This window comes from Primulina eburnea, chromosome 16, assembly GCF_022965805.1.
Source record: "Primulina eburnea isolate SZY01 chromosome 16, ASM2296580v1, whole genome shotgun sequence".
Lineage (NCBI taxonomy): Eukaryota > Viridiplantae > Streptophyta > Magnoliopsida > Lamiales > Gesneriaceae > Primulina > Primulina eburnea.
Window position 1 is genome coordinate 28,262,244 of NC_133116.1, and position 18,189 is coordinate 28,280,432.

Consider the following 18,189-nt stretch of genomic DNA (forward strand, 5'->3'; position numbering starts at 1 on the left):
TTCGTCTGGATTCCCCTATGCTAAATCAAAATTAACTAACATGTTATTAAATTGCATCGTATTTACTAACCACGAACTCACAATTTGTTTTCTATTCCCTCTGTCGAGTGATAAATAGAACTGTATTACCTATTACCGATTTTAATATGTCTATTCAAAATCAAGCAACACGTAATAAATGCAACCAAGGTCCTCTTATGGATTCGTCAGAGTTATACGTCTTTTGTACGTTATAAATATCTAACGATGTGATTTCTCTTGTCCTAATTTCGATCACCTCTCTCGAGTGTTAGATCTCAGTTACTAGATCAATCGAATTATGACCAGTAATCCAAAAACATTAATCACAATAAATCACAAATAAACACGACGAATTAATTCATGAAAATTCAAAATGTCACTAACATAGGTTCAACCAAGACTACATCAATCTCTAGAATATAAAATTAGTTCATACTCGAATTTAAATCAATACAAAACCTGTTTGTAATCATTAAAAACGTAAAAGTAAGAAACCGAATTAAGAACGTGTTGGCGAGAGATGAAAGCGCGTCTCCGTGTCCGGATTCAACGTCTTCTATCTCCGTTCTTCGCGTCCCGTGCTCCGTGCTCTGACTTTTTCTCTCCTTTTGTTCGACTGATATGACGGATGCGTGTAAAGAATGCGGAACCCTTAAAAATCCACGCGAAAACCTATTTATTTCTGAAAGCTCGCACCGCGCGCATGAGCGGCGCATATGCGCGCTGCTCTCTGGATGTTGCCTGTTGACTCTCGCGCAGATGCGCGGCTTGAGTGGCGCAGATGCGCGAGACTCACTGCATGGGTCGCGCATGTGCGCGGCTTTGGGGGCCCATGTGCGCCGTTCTTTCTGCCAGTTGCGCGCATGTACGTGAAAATAAGTCGCGCATATACGCGGGGCTTACTGCATTCCACCCTTCGGGGTTTTTGCTCACACTTCTTCTCCTAGGCACCATTTTAGCTCGTTTTCATGCACGTGTTGTATCCGCACCTAGATTCCTGCAATCACACCAAAAAACAACAAAAGCGCGTAATTCCGCTCAAAAAGACTAACAATCTATATGAAGTATAGGAATAATGTAAGTGCATAAAATGCACTTATCAAACATAGGCTTTATTTGTATAATATGAGCCATATAAGAAACAATCGGTGTCAAATAAGATATATTCGATTGGTTTAAAGACTTCCAATGAAATAAGGAATCAAAACAAAAAGTCCAGGTTTCTGAATGAAAATCAAACTTTAATAAATCACGTACTAAAATCCAAAACAAGCCCTTATAAGACAAAAATCTCAATTTCCCTTAAACAACACTATATTGATTGTATTTTTAAAAATAGAGCTCACTTTTGAAATAACCATATCACCATTAAATTGAGTCCCTTATTCGCTAAAAAAAATAAATAAATAAACCTTTTGACAAAATTGCAAATTAAATATGCATTTTTTCTAATTCATCTTATTTATTGTTAATTCTAACTATTAGTCTAAAAAAAACCTTCAGAAAACAATGTTAAACAGTAAACATGTGAATCTGTCTAGGTTGATGGATTCTTATAGCTAGTGTTATTGTGCACATTTTGAGCACTTGTATAATTAGTTTTATCACAAGGGTATAAGACATATGATTATATCTGAAGCACGCTAAATGATTAAAAAATTATTTTTTTAAAAAAAAAAAGATGAACAAAATGTTTCATCTGTAATTTATTTTATTTTGTTTATATTTAAAGTTTAGTGTTTATAATTTTTATAATTCTTGCAAACGAGACTTATTTGAACAAATTATAACGCGATTTGGAGCATCACGTGTAACAGAGAATTTCGTCCTACTAGACCCACCCTTAATCTATTACTATCTCATTAAAAATGTGAATTTTATAATAGCTACCTTTAATAGGCTCTGTATGACCTTTCCTGATTAGAAAAAAAAAGTGTAAAAATATTTTTGAATGATTAATTAAGTATTTAATTAAGGAGCCAATATACTAATAGATTTGGAAAAGACTTCATTTTCCTATATTTTTAAAAATGAGGGGCTTAAGAGCAATATATAAAGAAATCAAGTTTTCTAAGGCTGAGTCAATATGTTTGTGTTAGAACGGGTAATAATATCCCACATTTGGGCCGCCCGACTCAAGCTAAAAGATTGGCCCAGACTTAGTATTAGTATTAAGTAGATATATTGTGAGACGGTCTTACGTATTTTTACTTGTGAGATGTGTCAACCCTACCGATATTCATAATAAAAAGTAATACATTTAGCATAAAAAATAATACATTTTCATGAGATCTGTCTCATAAAATACGACCTGTGAGACCGTCTCACACAAGTTTTTGTCCCTTAATATTTCATAACACTGTGGAAAAGCCGATGACATTATTAGTGGAAATGCACTTATTACTATTATTATAAATATATACATATATTATAAATTTTAAAAAAATTCCAACATTAAATTTTTTTTAGAAATATTTTCTACGTGGGGTAATTTCTTAAATCTAAAAATAAGATGGCAAATCATGGGAAATTAAAAATAAAATTTAACATTTTCAATTTAAAACTTTTTTAAGTGTGAACTGTGGTAGTGTTTATAATAAATTATTTTAAATGGTTTTAAATTTATAGCCAATGACGAAATGTTTAGATATTGTACGTAGAATTTGGGAAAATCAATTAAAATAAAATCTAGCAAAAACTATTTATATATTGGACTAAATCACGTGTGTTGAGACAAAAAATTTAGGGTATTTCAGATTTCACGGTTACGTTTGGTTGGAAGGATAGGATAAACTAATGATTAGTATGTAAATGATAAAGAAAATGATTGTGGTAGGATTGTAATATATGGTGTAAAATAATATTATGTCTGGTACGATTTTTTAAGTGTAGGATAATTTTAATTTTTTGATGAAAAGACAAATTTGCCCTTTCCCTTCGCGACGGCGGCGACAGTGGCGGCGGCGGCCTGTCGGCCGGAACAATTTGAGGAGGAGGGCTTGATTCCGGCAGATAAGGAGGGCTTTCCGGACATAGATCGGGCCATCGACTCCCTTCCTAAGGACGATGCTGCTAACAAGGAGACCGAGAAGGCTCCCGAAGAGGCCGAGGAGGAACCTGCTGCAATATTTTTAGTCTAGGATTGTTTCTTTATATTTTCATACTTTCTTGTGTAATTCTCACCCCCGGGCTTTGGTTATGAAAAATTATTCTCCTTTTCACAATATATTAATCTCTGGCGAACCAAATATTTTATATTCGATAGGAAGTTAAAGAATGCGAAGTTTGCTAAATACAGAACCCCGAGCTCGTGTAACTCTTTGGGCTTTCTAAATAACCAAGGTACGGAGCCCTGGGCCGGGGAGCAGGTCCCGGGACTTCGGAATGGTCGAGGTGTGTTGCCCCGAGCCAGGGTGTAGTGCCCTGGGCTTTTTAGATAACCAAGGTACGGAGCCTTGGGCCGGGGAGCATGTCCCGGGACTTGGGAATGGTCGAGGTGTGTGGCCCCGAGCCAGGGTGTAGTGCCCTGGGCTTTTTAGATAACCAAGGTACGGAGCCTTGGGCCGGGGAGCATGTCCCGAGACTTGGGAATGGTCGACGTGTGTGGCCCCGAGCCAGGGTGTAGTGCCCCTGGGCTTTTTAGATAACCAAGGTACGGAGCCTTGGGCCGGGGAGCATGTCCCGGGACTTGGGAATGGTCGAGGTGTGTGGCCCCGAGCCAGGGTGTAGTGCCCTGGGCTTTTTAGATAACCAAGGTACGGAGCCTTGGGCCGGGGAGCATGTCCCGGGACTTGGGAATGGTCGAGGTGTGTGGCCCCGAGCCAGGGTGTAGTGCCCTGGGCTTTTTAGATAACCAAGGTACGGAGCCTTGGGCCGGGGAGCATGTCCCGGGACTTGGGAATGGTCGAGGCGTGTGGCCCCGAGACAGGGTGTAGTGCCCTGGGCTTTTTAGATAACCAAGGTACGGAGCCTTGGGCCGGGGAGCAGGTTCCGGGACTTGGGAATGGTCGAGGTGTGTGGCCCCGAGCCAGTGTGTAGTGCCCTGGGCTTTTTAGATAAGCAAGGTACGGAGCTTTGGGCCGGGGAGCATGTCCCGGGACTTGGGAATGGTCGAGGTGTGTGGCCCCGAGCCAGGGTGTAGTGCCCTGGGCTTTTTAGATAACCAAGGTACGGAGCCTTGGGCCGGGGAGCAGGTCCCGGGACTTGGGAATGGTCGAGGTGTGTGGCCCCGAGCTAGGGTGTAGTGCCCTGGGCTTTTTAGATAACCAAGGTACGGAGCCTTAGGCCGGGGAGCATGTCCCGGTACTTGGGAATGGTCGAGGTGTGTGGTCCCGAGCCAGGGTGTAGTGCCCTGGGCTTTTTAGATAACCAAGGTACGGAGCCTTGGGCCGAGGAGCAGGTCCCGGGACTTGGGAATGGTCGAGGTGTGTGGCCCCGAGCCAGGGTGTAGTGCCCTGGGCTTTTTATTGTTTTCTTCCGGAATATGGGAGATAATAATACAACACTTCTGAGAAAAGCAAATCTTTCATTTACATCCTTAGCGAATAGATTACATCTGTCATGTATAATATTGCTTTAAATTAAATACATTCCAAGGTCTTTTGAGAGGGCGTCCTTGTGCATCCTCTAGATAAAAAGATCCAGAGCTGACTCTCCGAGTGATTTTGTAGGGCCCTTCCCATTTTGCTTCTAATTTTCCCACCTCTCCAGCTGGGTTGACTTTTTTCATGACTAAGTCTCCGATTTGAAAATCTCGGACTCGGACCTTTTTATTATAAGATTTCATAACTCGACCTATGTATGCTTCCATGCAGATAAATGCCCGGTCTCTTTTTTCCTCGACTAAATCCAATTCCCTCGCCCGGCTTTCATCATTATCGTGTGGATAAGATTCTATCCGAGGAGAAGTCTCTCCAATCTCAACTGGGAGAACTGCTTCAGAACCATATACAAGGCTGAAAGGGGTTTCTTGAGTAGGCAACCGAGGAGTAGTTCTGTAGGCCCAAAGAACACTGGGTAATTCTTCAACCCAATCCTTCCCTTTGCCTTGAAGTCTCGTCTTTAATGCCTGTACAATAATCCTATTAACAACTTCTGTTTGGCCATTTGCCCGAGGATAAGCCACAGAGGTGAAGGATTGAGTGATCTTCATCTCTTGGCACCACGAAACGATTCCTCTGCCTTGAAATTGTCTGCCATTATCTGAGATTAGTCTTCGGGGCACTCCAAATCGGCATACAATATTTTTCCACAAGAATTTCAATACTTCTGTCTCGGTAATCCTTGCCAAGGGCTCAGCTTCTACCCACTTGGAAAAGTAATCGACTGCTACTAAAAAGAATTTCTTCTGAGCTCGGGCAATCGGGAAAGGACCTACAATGTCTATGCCCCATTGATCAAAAGAACAAGACGCCCAAATAGGCTTCATAAGAGTAGCTGGGCTATGCTTGAAGTTTGTATGATGTTGACATCCTTCGCAGGTTTGAACCACCCGGACGGCATCTCGGTTAAGAGTTGGCCACCAAAATCCTGCAAGCATGGTTTTTCGAGCCAGAGACATTCCCCCAAGGTGCTCCGCACAACATCTTTCATGAATTTCCCGGAGTACATAATCTACCTCTTTTTCAGGTAAGCATTTTAAAAGAGGTCCCTGGAATGATCTCTTATATAAGATTGTATTTAAGAGAACAAACCTGGGAGCATGTCTCTTAATCTTCTGAGCTTGACTTCTGTCCTCGGGTAGTGCACCCCTTTCAATAAATCTGATTAAGGGCGTCATCCAGGAGTTTTTTGGATCGGGTGTTCCTTCTTCATCCGTTGAAAGGATCAAGCGGGAGACGTGCAATACTTCCCGGGTGCTTACTTCACTTAGGGATGCTGCCATTTTTGCCAGAATATCTGCCTCATCGTTTTTTTCTCGGGGTATTTGCTCGATACTCCAATCCGCAAAGCCCTCTGTTCGAGTTTTGATAAGCTGTAGATATTTCAGCATCCTATCATCTTTAGCTTCATATACACCCTTTATCTGCTGAGTGACGAGTTGTGAATCAGAATATATAATTATCCGGGAAGCCCCGACTTCCCGAGCAGCTCGAATTCCGGCTAGCACAGCCTCGTACTCGGCCTCGTTATTAGTTACTCGGGAATCAATCCTGATTGCCAATTTGATTTTTTCTCCCGAGGGAGCTATCATCACAACTCCTACTCCACACCCCGCAAGGCTAGACGCTCCATCTACAAATACTCTCCACAATTCCTCTTCACTGGGCTGAATCATCTCAGATAAGAAATCTGATAAAGCTTGTGCCTTGATAACCACCCGTGGCTTGTATTCGATATCATACTCCCCTAATTCCACCGTCCATTTAATCATTCGCCCGGATACCTCAGAATGAGTCATGATTCTACCAAGAGGGCTATTGGTAAGAACCACTATTTGATGCGATAAAAAGTAAGGTCTTAGCTTCCGGGCGGTCACAATTAAAGCCTACACAATCTTCTCTACTTCCGTATACCGGAGTTCAGGCCCTCTTAGAGCGTGACTGACATAATAAACAGGCTTCTGGTCAGAGCCTTCTGCTTTGATCAAAACTGAGCTGACAGCGTGCTCTGTAGAGGACAAATATAGGAATAATTTCTCTCCGGGCTCAGGTTTTACTAATATAGGGAGCTCTGCAAGATGGGCTTTCAAGTCCTGGAAGGCTTGCTCACATTTGTCATTCCATCCGAATTGCTGGGCCTTCCTCAAAATTTGAAAGAAAGGATAACTTCTGTGTGCTGAACGGGATATAAATCGAGAAAGGGAAGCGATCCTCCTTGTCAACTTTTGCACCTCTTTTACAGATTGGGGAGAGGGCATACATAAGACAGACTTGACTTTCTCCGGATTTACCTCAATCCCCCGATCTGTAACCATGAATCCCAAGAATTTGCCACTTTTTACGCCAAAAATACATTTGGCCGGGTTAAGCTTGATCCCATATTGCATGAGGGTGGCAAAAGTTTCCTCCAGATCATTAATGAAAGTGGTGACTTCCTGGGTCTTGCCCAGGATATCATCCACATAGACCTCCACGTTCCGCCCCAGCTGCTTCTCGAATACTTTGTCCATAAGGCGCTGGTAGGTAGCTCCTGCATTCTTCAACCCGAAAGGCATTACAATATAACAAAATGTACCTCCCGAGGTGACGAAGCTGGCTTTATCTTGATCATTTTTTGCCAGGGGAATCTGATGATATCCCTGGTATGCATCCATAAAACTCAGCAGCTCATAGCCTGAAGTAGAATCTACCAGCTGGTCAATCCGGGGCAGCGGGTAATGATCTTTGGGGCACGCCTTGTTCAGATCGCGGAAGTCTACGCACATGCGCCATTTGCCAGTAGATTTAGGTACTAAAACCACATTAGAAAGCCACGTAGGGAATTGAATTTCCCGAATATGCCCCGCCTTTAGGAGCTCCTTTACTTGCTCTGATATGACTTTATCCTTTTCAGGACCAAAGTGCCTCTTTTTCTGCTTTACGGGGTGAGACCCCGGGAGGATGTTTAAATGATGCTCCGATATAAAGGGAGAAATCCCCGTAAGCTCCTGCTGGGACCAGGCAAACACATGGATGTTAGTTTTTAAACATTTAATTAAACTCACCCGGGTGGTCATGCTGAGATCCCTAGCCACCCGGATTTGCTGGCCTGGCCCAATTTCCACCGCCTCCTGCTCTTCTTCTGCCACGAAGTGTATCTCCCCTTTCTCCACTATCCTTGCTCCTATCTCACCTATCTTAGCCCTCTTCCCTTCCTTTTTAGATCTGCTCTGATCCGCCCGGACCGCCTCTACATAACACTTCCGAGAAGAGGGTTGATCTCCCCGGACTTCGCCTACCCTGGCTCCCACAGGAAATTTTATTTTCTGGTGGTAGGTAGACGCTACAGCCCTTAACTCATTCATGGCTGGCCTCCCAAGGATGATGTTATAAGATGATGGGAAGTCCACCATAGTGAAAGAAGTCATCACTGTTCTTTTGAGATCATGAGAACCCAAAGTCAGAGGTAAAATAATTTCCCCCTCCGGATAAACCACGTGCCCGGCGAAGCCAAAAAGAGCGGTTTCCACTGTTTCCAGGTGATAGCCCTGTAAATCCATCTGCTCAAAAGCATCTTTAAAAATTACATTCACAGAACTACCTGAGTCCACGAAGACCCGCAGAATATCATAATTCGTCACTCGGTCTTGGATCACCAAGGCATCATTGTGGGGTAGATTCACCCCTTTTAGGTCCTCCGGGCCGAAACTGATGACAGCCTCACTCTTCCTCGATCCTTCCACCTCCAAACATTCTCTCCTACTCTTTGACTTCCTCGCCCGGTTAGAGTCTCCATCAGTAGAGCCTCCGGATATCATTTTAATCGTCCCTACAACCGGGGGTGACTTTTTTCTTTGCTCAGGCTCAGGCCCCCTTCTCCTTCCGGGCTCGATCCTAGGATTGCTTCTGACACCTCCTCCTCGGGAACTAGATCCGGGCTGCCGGGATGTCCATGGCGGCAACCTAGGCATCTGGGTATTGATAATGGGCTTTGGGAGGGAAGGCGCAACATAATTTCCCTTCAGAACTTTGCAATCCTCGGTGTTATGGTAGCCCAACTTGTGAAGAGCACAAAATCCCTTTTTCTCTGGCCGGGACAGCTGATGGTCCGGGGCCAAATCTCTACTACACTCCTGCACCTCCCTCTCTCGGGCAATCTTCAAAGGCACATGATGGGAGAAATGCCCTGGATTGCTCCTCTTTTGCCCCCTCTCCTCGGGCTTAGATGTCCGGTCTCCTCTTTCTTTCCTCACGGCTTCCCTCTTCTGCTTCTGGGCTTCCTCCATATTTATGTACTTTTCTGCCCGGGATAACAGGTCCTCAAAATCCCCGGGTACCTTATTTGTTAGTGACTTGAAAAATTCTCCCTCCCTCAAACCCTGAGTGAAGGCTGTAGTCTTAGTCTCGCCGGCACAAGATGGGACGTCTAGGGCTACCCTGTTGAACCTTTTGATATAAGCCCTCAAACTCTCTTCCGGGCTCTGCTTCACCTCAAAAAGACTAAAAGCAGTCTTTTTGTACTTCTTGCTGCTACTGAAGTGGTGTAGGAATACTTTTTGGAAATCTCTGAAAGAATGCATACTTTGAGGGGGCAAACCCTCAAACCATCTCTGGGCGGAGTCCACCAGAGTTGTCAAGAATACCTTGCACTTGATTCGATCAGTGTAGCAGTGCAGCATGGCCATGTTTTCGAATCTGGCGAGATGCTCCTCGGGGTCCGCATTGCCATCGTAATCTTTTACTTTGGCAGACTTGAAATTCCCGGGAAGAGGCTCCCGGACAATAATATCAGCAAACGGGCACCCTTTGGCAATGACCCGGGTAACGCTACGGCTCTCCAACTGTCCCTCTAGGACCCTCATCTTTTGCTTTAACTCTCTCAACTCCTCTGCTGTAGTCGGAGCTTTTGACCCAACACTATAATCCATGTTACCTCCACTCACTTCCTCCTCCTCTCTCCGTTCCTGCTCCTGCTCCTGCTCTTGCTCGGGCGGCGTGTTGTGTCGAGAAACTTCTTTGGGAGATTCTGCTCGGTGTTATTAACACCCACTTGTCTTGAAGATTGTCCCCCGTCCCCCTGGGCCCGGGAGTTATTTTGGTCTGTTCTCCTAGTGCGAGCCATATCAACGTCTCGAGCTCAATATATTTCCCACAGACGGCGCCAATGATAAGATCTCGTTGAAATGGGCGAGCCGGGTCAGGAGCTCCAACGGATCAAATCAACAATTTATAATGTTTGGGAATTTTGAACGAAGACAATGGCTTGAACAATACCTGTGAACAATGAAAAGAACTCGTAAATGGGCGCCGGAAGGATATCCGACGTAGCCACTCCGATGATAAAGTCAGCAGGTTATAAGATGATGAACTCGAGCAATATTTGAGGAACAATATGTAGAGTGCTGAAAGTTCAAAGGTTTTTTCCCGGATCATTAAATGATATTAATACCTGTTATTTATAGGAGAGGAATGGGTAGTTACCTCGATTCCCGTGTCATCTACTAAGTCGGTTTACCATACTAGCTTCTGATGACTTCTCGGACACTCCAAACCCAAGTTGTTCTGAAGGATTGGACTACATGCAATGCTCACACTCGAGTGCGGTTCACTTATCGAGGTAGCACCATTCTCGAGGTTGCCCAAGTGGTTGTGCAGCTGGGAGCTATACCCGGGAAGGTGAGAAGCACCCGGCCAACTCTATGAGGACCCGGGCTACCGGTAAAGGACTGCGGATAAAGCCATCACACCCGGGAAGGGAAGATTTACCCGGGCGTCCACAAAACGACCCGGTACCCCGGGTTGTACATATGGGTACCGGCCATGTTTTCGAATCTGGCGAGATGCTCCTCGGGGTCCGCATTGCCATCGTAATCTTTTACTTTGGCAGACTTGAAATTCCCGGGAAGAGGCTCCCGGACAATAATATCAGCAAACGGGCACCCTTTGGCAATGACCCGGGTAACGCTACGGCTCTCCAACTGTCCCTCTAGGACCCTCATCTTTTGCTTTAACTCTCTCAACTCCTCTGCTGTAGTCGGAGCTTTTGACCCAACACTATAATCCATGTTACCTCCACTCACTTCCTCCTCCTCTCTCCGTTCCTGCTCCTGCTCCTGCTCTTGCTCGGGCGGCGTGTTGTGTCGAGAAACTTCTTTGGGAGATTCTGCTCGGTGTTATTAACACCCACTTGTCTTGAAGATTGTCCCCCGTCCCCCTGGGCCCGGGAGTTATTTTGGTCTGTTCTCCTAGTGCGAGCCATATCAACGTCTCGAGCTCAATATATTTCCCACAGACGGCGCCAATGATAAGATCTCGTTGAAATGGGCGAGCCGGGTCAGGAGCTCCAACGGATCAAATCAACAATTTATAATGTTTGGGAATTTTGAACGAAGACAATGGCTTGAACAATACCTGCGAACAATGAAAAGAACTCGTAAATGGGCGCCGGAAGGATATCCGACGTAGCCACTCCGATGATAAAGTCAGCAGGTTATAAGATGATGAACTCGAGCAATATTTGAGGAACAATATGTAGAGTGCTGAAAGTTCAAAGGTTTTTTCCCGGATCATTAAATGATATTAATACCTGTTATTTATAGGAGAGGAATGGGTAGTTACCTCGATTCCCGTGTCATCTACTAAGTCGGTTTACCATACTAGCTTCTGATGACTTCTCGGACACTCCAAACCCAAGTTGTTCTGAAGGATTGGACTACTTGCAATGCTCACACTCGAGTGTGGTTCACTTATCGAGGTAGCACCATTCTCGAGGTTGCCCAAGTGGTTGTGCAGCTGGGAGCTATACCCGGGAAGGTGAGAAGCACCCGGCCAACTCTATGAGGACCCGGGCTACCGGTAAAGGACTGCGGATAAAGCCATCACACCCGGGAAGGGAAGATTTACCCGGGCGTCCACAAAACGACCCGGTACTCCGGGTTGTACATATGGGTACCAGGTGAACGAACCCATATCCTTATAGGGGTATCACATATCTTCCTCATCATCTGAGAGGGATGCAGCAGCCTTCTCCAAATCCGGGAAATCTTCCCTCTCGGCTGGAACCAGACCGGCTTCCTCGAATTGCTCCAAGCATTTGTTGAAGCCTTGTTCGAAGTATAGGAAGGCCTTTCTGGCCAGCATTTGCTTGAAATCAGAGGACTGCAGGAAATGTGACAATTGTTCTGCTTGAGTATTCTTCAAAAGGGTCACAGCTGCCTGAAAGTCCTCAGCCCGGACCCGGTGGTACTCTGCATCTTCTCTGGCCGCCAGCACCCCCTCTCTAGCCTCAGCAGCTAACGCATCGAAGTCCTCAGCACGAGCTCGGGAGGATTCTGCCTCTGCCCTGGCCGTCTGCGCCTCTGCCCGGGCATCAGATAATTCAGCCCGGAGCAGATCCATCTGCTGCTGCCAAACGGCCTTCTCCCAGGCAAGAACATTCTCGTGGATTTCTTTAATCCGGCCAATTTCCTCCTGAAGTTTGCCGTGCGTTTCCTGAACGGCCTTGGTTTGGGCATGAGCTCCCTTGGCCATCTTCGCCACCCGTTCATGCCCATGCATTAACATCTGTAAGCCCTGGGAATAAAAGAAGTCATGAAAGCTTGTACCGAAGAAAAAAACCAAAATAATAGACTTACCGAGAAAGTCCGGGATGCTCCTTCGCTCAGAAGCATATTAGGGTGCATCCCCTGAAGATGTGCCACCTCGTCAGGCCGGAGGAAGCTTCGAATCACCCTCATCAAATCTGAACTGATGGTATCCCCAAAAATATTGGGGAGAACCAAAGGCCTCTCCACAGAAGCACCTGCGGAAGAACCAGCAAAGGAAGGGGAGTGAGTCATCTCCTCGGGCTCATCTTCCACCAGTATTGTCTCCACCCCTGGCCCCGTCGTGGGTTTCCTCTTGCGACGATTCAGAGGAGTCGGATCTTCCTCCATACCTGAGGAGATAAGCCCCTCCCGGGGAGGAACGGCCTCCGCTTGGGCATTAATCTCTGCTTCCTGTGCTGCAGCCGCTTCCCTGGCTCTACGTTCTTCCATTTCTTGAGCCTCAGCTATCTCCCTGGCTCGACGTACCTCCGCTTCACCAGCCTCGGCCGCCTCCCTGGCTCGGCATTCCTCCTGTTCCTGGGCCTCCCTAGCCCTTTTCTCCGCCCTAATTTTCTTTTGCTCCGCTTTCCTCTTAGCGGCAGCCTCTTGGAAGCTCGCTCTGATCATATTTTCTTCGGCTACAACAGAGACAGAGCGAATAAAAAAAAATATGTAAAATAAAATCTATGGGAGAAATAAGAAAACCAAGAAAAGCGATTTACCCGCCTGCGACCCGGGTTGATCAAACTCATCAATAATCTGATCTACAGGGTCTTCAAGACGAGACCCGATCCCATAATAAGCCAGATTATTCGACCCAATCAACACTGAGGATAAGAAGGATTGCTTTCCCAAAGCATCCCAAGCATGGGTGAAAGGAGGCAAAAGTTTGAAATCTCGGGGAAGCTCAGGTTGTTTGGGCATGGAAGGAAGAAATCCCAGAGCACAGGTGGGGAGAGTTGGGAATTGAAGGAAGAAAAATTTTGTTTTCCATCCCTTCAAAGAGGAAGGGATGTCGGTTAAAAACCGATAATGCATCCGGGCCATAAAAGAGAAGACCCCATCATTGAATCGGCAAGAATAGAAATAATGAAAGATGGAGGAGTTAATGGGAATAAGCTTCATATGAAACAAACCGAAGGTAGCTGCCATAATACGAAAGGCATTAGGATGGAGATGATTAAGAGAAAGATTAAAAAATCGAGCAACTCCTTCAAAAAAGTGATGCACCGGAAAACGGAGACCACTCTTAAGTTGCTCAATGAAGAAAGCATGGTATCCAGGGGGAGGGGTGTCGGGGTGGTCGTTTGGTCCGGGAATTCTGATGTCATAAGAAGAGGGAATAGCTCCCAGAGACCGGATTTCTCCTAAACTACCCGGACGGAGAGTGGAAGTCACCGTGGAAAACCAAAAGGGCCCTGTTATTTTATCTTTCCCCTTACTCGGGGAGCCCAAAGGTCGGGAGGAAGACGCTTTAGCAACCTTTTGGGGAAGGGGCCGAGAAGAGACAGTAGGAACACCCCTTGAAATTTGAGCAGATTGCTCGGAAGAGGTAGGGGATTTGTCCTCCAATTGACCTCTAACATTCTTACCGGAAGTAGAAGAGGTAGAGTTGGACATGATGGAAAAAGGAATAAATAAGATGCGAGGAAAGGAGAACTTACTAGAAAAAAAGCGAGAGTAGTGGTTGATAGCCGGAGAGGTTGCCGGAAAGATCTACGTAACAGAGAGACCTAAAGAAGAAACAGACAGGGCTTAGCCGCATAATGAATTTACAAGTGATTTTTGGAAAAATCGATGAACTACTATATATAAGGGAAAGAAGGAATCTATGCCGTCGATCCGAAATAGATGGGACGGGCCAGATTAGCCTTGGAATTTGAGCGGCATAATTCGGCGGGAAAATTGAAAAGACAGATGCCATAATCGAGGCGTCATGATAACTGGGAATGTGTACAGACTCTGACAACACACCAGCAGAGAGTTTTATCAATATGACTGCGCATTAATTTACTGGAACAACGAATGAGAGAATGGGGACAATACAAGATCTCGGCCTTATTTATATCCCGGGAAACATTTAAAGACCGGGACTTTCCAATTTATCGTATGATTATTCTTCTATATCCAGGGTGGAAAAGTAAAGAGGTAGTGTGCACCAATAAAATATTTTTATTATGGTCGAAAATGAAGGCGGCGAACAGTTAAGTTGTCCATTATTGAAGATACAGAGTCTTGCCACTCGGTTATCCAGTTAGTTAATTCATGAATTCGAAGATTCACGAAGGGCTCGGAGGTCATAATTTCTTCCAACTGATGCCATTCCTTCCAAAGCATCATGTGTAGCAGAACTTGATCGGTAGCCAAGTCTGTAACTCGAGCCACTTCAAATTCCCGGATGTACTTCCTCGCTCTTGCTCTTTGTGCTCGAGTAGGAGCAAGACCGTTACGGTAAGTAGTATCCAGGTCGTAAACCTTATCTCGCACAGCCATGACTTTCGCCCATATGCGCTGTTCAATTCTCTTCTTCAGCTCCTCCACATGAGGACGCATGTCCAGAGTCACCAGGACGTGTGTGCTGCTGCAGGCACTGGAAGTACTCGAGCTCGACATTTTGAATTAATGACCTACTTCTCTTCTTACCTTCGTATTTATAGGCAAGTGGTGTGTAATGTGGGGCAAGACGGAAGGTCTTGAATCAGTCAAAACGTTCTCTCATTTGTATAGAAAGGCGACTAATCACGGCCGTGGATCTACACACGCGGACGATTGAGATAAACCTCGAAAATAGAACTGAGTCATTGAAAAGACACACTCAGATATACACATGTCATACTTGTCACATTCTGGGGAAATGTAACGACGAAAGCGATATAAATGCCAAGTAGGCATCATAATAGCACCTCGAAATCCGAGAACATTAATTAGCACAAGACTCCAGACCGGGAGATACGAAGTCCCAGCATTCTATGTGAGAACCCGGGAATAGGTGATCCCAGCACCCAGCTAATGGGTCAGGACAGCATAAGGGCCTGGCGTTTTATGTTGTTTTAAACCAATCTTTTCAACTTTTCGACTGATGATTAGTTTAGTTTATGTTAAAGACATTTACAGAAAATCAAAAGGACGCAAGAAGCAATAATTGAAAATTTTATTAAGGAAATGGCCGACGTCGTATTACAGATATTTCAGAGGCCACTCGGCCTTTCCATTCATCCATCCAATCGGTGACTTCTTGGATGGGAAGACTGGCGAAGGAGTCGGTATTCGAAATTATTTAGATGATGCCATTCCTTCCACAGCATGGCATGCAGCAGGTTCTGCACAGTCAACAACTCTTCAATGCGAGTTATCCCCAGCTCTCGTCTGTATTTTCTCATTACCAGCCTCTGAGAACGGGTGAGAGCTGTACCGAGGACGTGTGTGCTGCTGCAGGCACTGGAAGTACTCGAGCTCGACATTTTGAATTAATGACCTACTTCTCTTCTTACCTTCGTATTTATAGGCAAGTGGTGTGTAATGTGGGGCAAGACGGAAGGTCTTGAATCAGTCAAAACGTTCTCTCATTTGTATAGAAAGGCGACTAATCACGGCCGTGGATCTACACACGCGGACGATTGAGATAAACCTCGAAAATAGAACTGAGTCATTGAAAAGACACACTCAGATATACACATGTCATACTTGTCACATTCTGGGGAAATGTAACGACGAAAGCGATATAAATGCCAAGTAGGCATCATAATAGCACCTCGAAATCCGAGAACATTAATTAGCACAAGACTCCAGACCGGGAGATACGAAGTCCCAGCATTCTATGTGAGAACCCGGGAATAGGTGATCCCAGCACCCAGCTAATGGGTCAGGACAGCATAAGGGCCTGGCGTTTTATGTTGTTTTAAACCAATCTTTTCAACTTTTCGACTGATGATTAGTTTAGTTTATGTTAAAGACATTTACAGAAAATCAAAAGGACGCAAGAAGCAATAATTGAAAATTTTATTAAGGAAATGGCCGACGTCGTATTACAGATATTTCAGAGGCCACTCGGCCTTTCCATTCATCCATCCAATCGGTGACTTCTTGGATGGGAAGACTGGCGAAGGAGTCGGTATTCGAAATTATTTAGATGATGCCATTCCTTCCACAGCATGGCATGCAGCAGGTTCTGCACAGTCAACAACTCTTCAATGCGAGTTATCCCCAGCTCTCGTCTGTATTTTCTCATTACCAGCCTCTGAGAACGGGTGAGAGCTGTACCGTTCAGGTACATGAGGCCGATGAACTGAAGTTTATGCCCAGTACATATGACCTTGGCTAAGATGTACTCGTCAACAGTCCTTTTGAAGTTCTCCACGTATGGACGTAACTCAGCTGGTGTCTGACTCTGTATGCCAACGGAGGATATGGCACTACTACAAGTGCTAGAATCGCTTGAACTCGACATTGTCCTGTTAGTATCAATGCATCTTGCCCGCGTACTTATTTATAGAAGGAAGGGGGGAGGAGGCATTTAATACGGAAGAATTCGAAAGGCCTATAGCTAATCAAAAGAATGTTGTCATTTATTTGGAAAGAGAATTTATCAAATCCACTAAAATGCACGCACACAGATGATCAATAAATGCCTCGAAAGTCGCATCGAGAAGGTAAAAGGGTGTGTGCCGTTATCAAAGCGTCTCAGAATATGAAAGGTTCCCAACTAAGGTTCGATGACCCTTCATGCACAGTTATGACCGCTTTCACGCGAGAAACTAAAAGCCCGGATGACTCATCACCTTCTCGGGAAATATGAACCCGGCGTGGTGTTCTAAACCCGGGATATTAAAATTAATCATTAATTATTCCGATTATCAATCGGATATCTTATTCGATTACTGGCAAGCACTTAACGGTAAAAATTAGAACATGACTCAAAGTAAAAAGCAGGGACGAAAAGGAAAGGTGATTTTATTTATTTAAGTGCATTTCTGCGGATTACATTGAAGTATTCTTCCTCAACAAAAAGTGTCCACATGGTCCTCCATTTTCTTAACTCTCTGGTGGACGTCTTGAGAAAGCTGTCGGAGCCCGTGATGGTCGATAGGATCTTCCTCTCTTTGAACAACATCAGTTGGTATACGTAGTCGCCTTCGAAAATGTTCACTTTCTCGGTCACATTCAGGCGATCACGGTACTTCTCCATCTTTACCACCAGTCTCGAAGCAGTAGCTTCCCCGGTTTCGTAAAGAAGTTGTAATTTCTGGAGTTTTTCCCAGCAGCAAATAATCTTCTGGAACACTTCGTTTTCTATCTCAGCTTTTCTCTTCTCGGAATATTCTTGCAAAACTTCCTCCGTAACAAGAGCCTTTTGGATGCTCGAACTCGCCATGTTGATTCTTCGAGTAGTAGGCTAACTGATGGAATTCTAGAGAAAAGGTGCTGATATATATATAGGGGTGGGGAGTTAATCACACCCGCTGATCTTTTTACCACGTGGACGGGTAAGGTGAGCATTGGATGTTGTACCCTACAGCTGAAAAGACGTGCACAGATATCGAAGTATTGCGATAAATCATCCTCGAGAACATGAAACGCTTTGGATAGGGTTGCAGTATAGGGCATGACTTAGCAATATAGGGATACCAGTACGGCACAGTCGGTATGGTAAAATGACTTTCCTGACCGGGCACATGGGACTAATCGGGACAGCGAGTAGACTCTAGCCCGACTATTTAAAGAGGGAGTGGTGATGCCCCGATATGTCCCGGGACGTTGCTAGGGCCCGGGATCTCTCGGGACATGTGGAATGCGCCCGGGTCAGGACAGAATATTGTTAAAGTTAAATGTGGAAGCACACACTCATATCCAGGGTTGTGGGTTTAGGGCCTGGCGCCCGAGTTCTGGCACAATTACCCAAGAAGTTTTTCCCCTCTGACATCTCGATGCGAGGGAAGCATTTAATTGCGTTGACATTAATAGAGTGCATGCGGCCGACATATCTTTCTTTGGTTAACATTAAT

General features: G+C 45.1%; 1 protein-coding gene across 1 annotated transcript; it reads right to left on the reverse strand.

Moving 5' to 3' along the window:
• Nucleotides 1–6,508: 6,508 nt before the first annotated feature.
• LOC140816146 (uncharacterized) lies at nt 6,509–10,666 on the reverse strand. The gene is made up of 2 exons (XM_073175220.1): nt 10,417–10,666; nt 6,509–9,627 (listed from the first exon to the last, which is right to left on the reverse strand). Exons 1-2 carry the CDS (start codon nt 10,664–10,666, stop codon nt 6,509–6,511), a joined length of 3,369 nt encoding a protein of 1,122 aa, XP_073031321.1.
• Between the last annotated feature and the right edge of the window lie 7,523 nt (nt 10,667–18,189).

Excerpts from the sequence above, each read along its gene's own strand:
- LOC140816146 (XM_073175220.1), bottom strand. The coding sequence starts at position 10,666 with ATGGATTATAGTGTTGGGTCAAAAGCTCCGACTACAGCAGAGGAGTTG. Across the intron at positions 9,628-10,416 it reads CAGATTCGAAAACATGGCCG|AATCTCCCAAAGAAGTTTCT; the intron begins GTACCCATATGT and ends AACACCGAGCAG.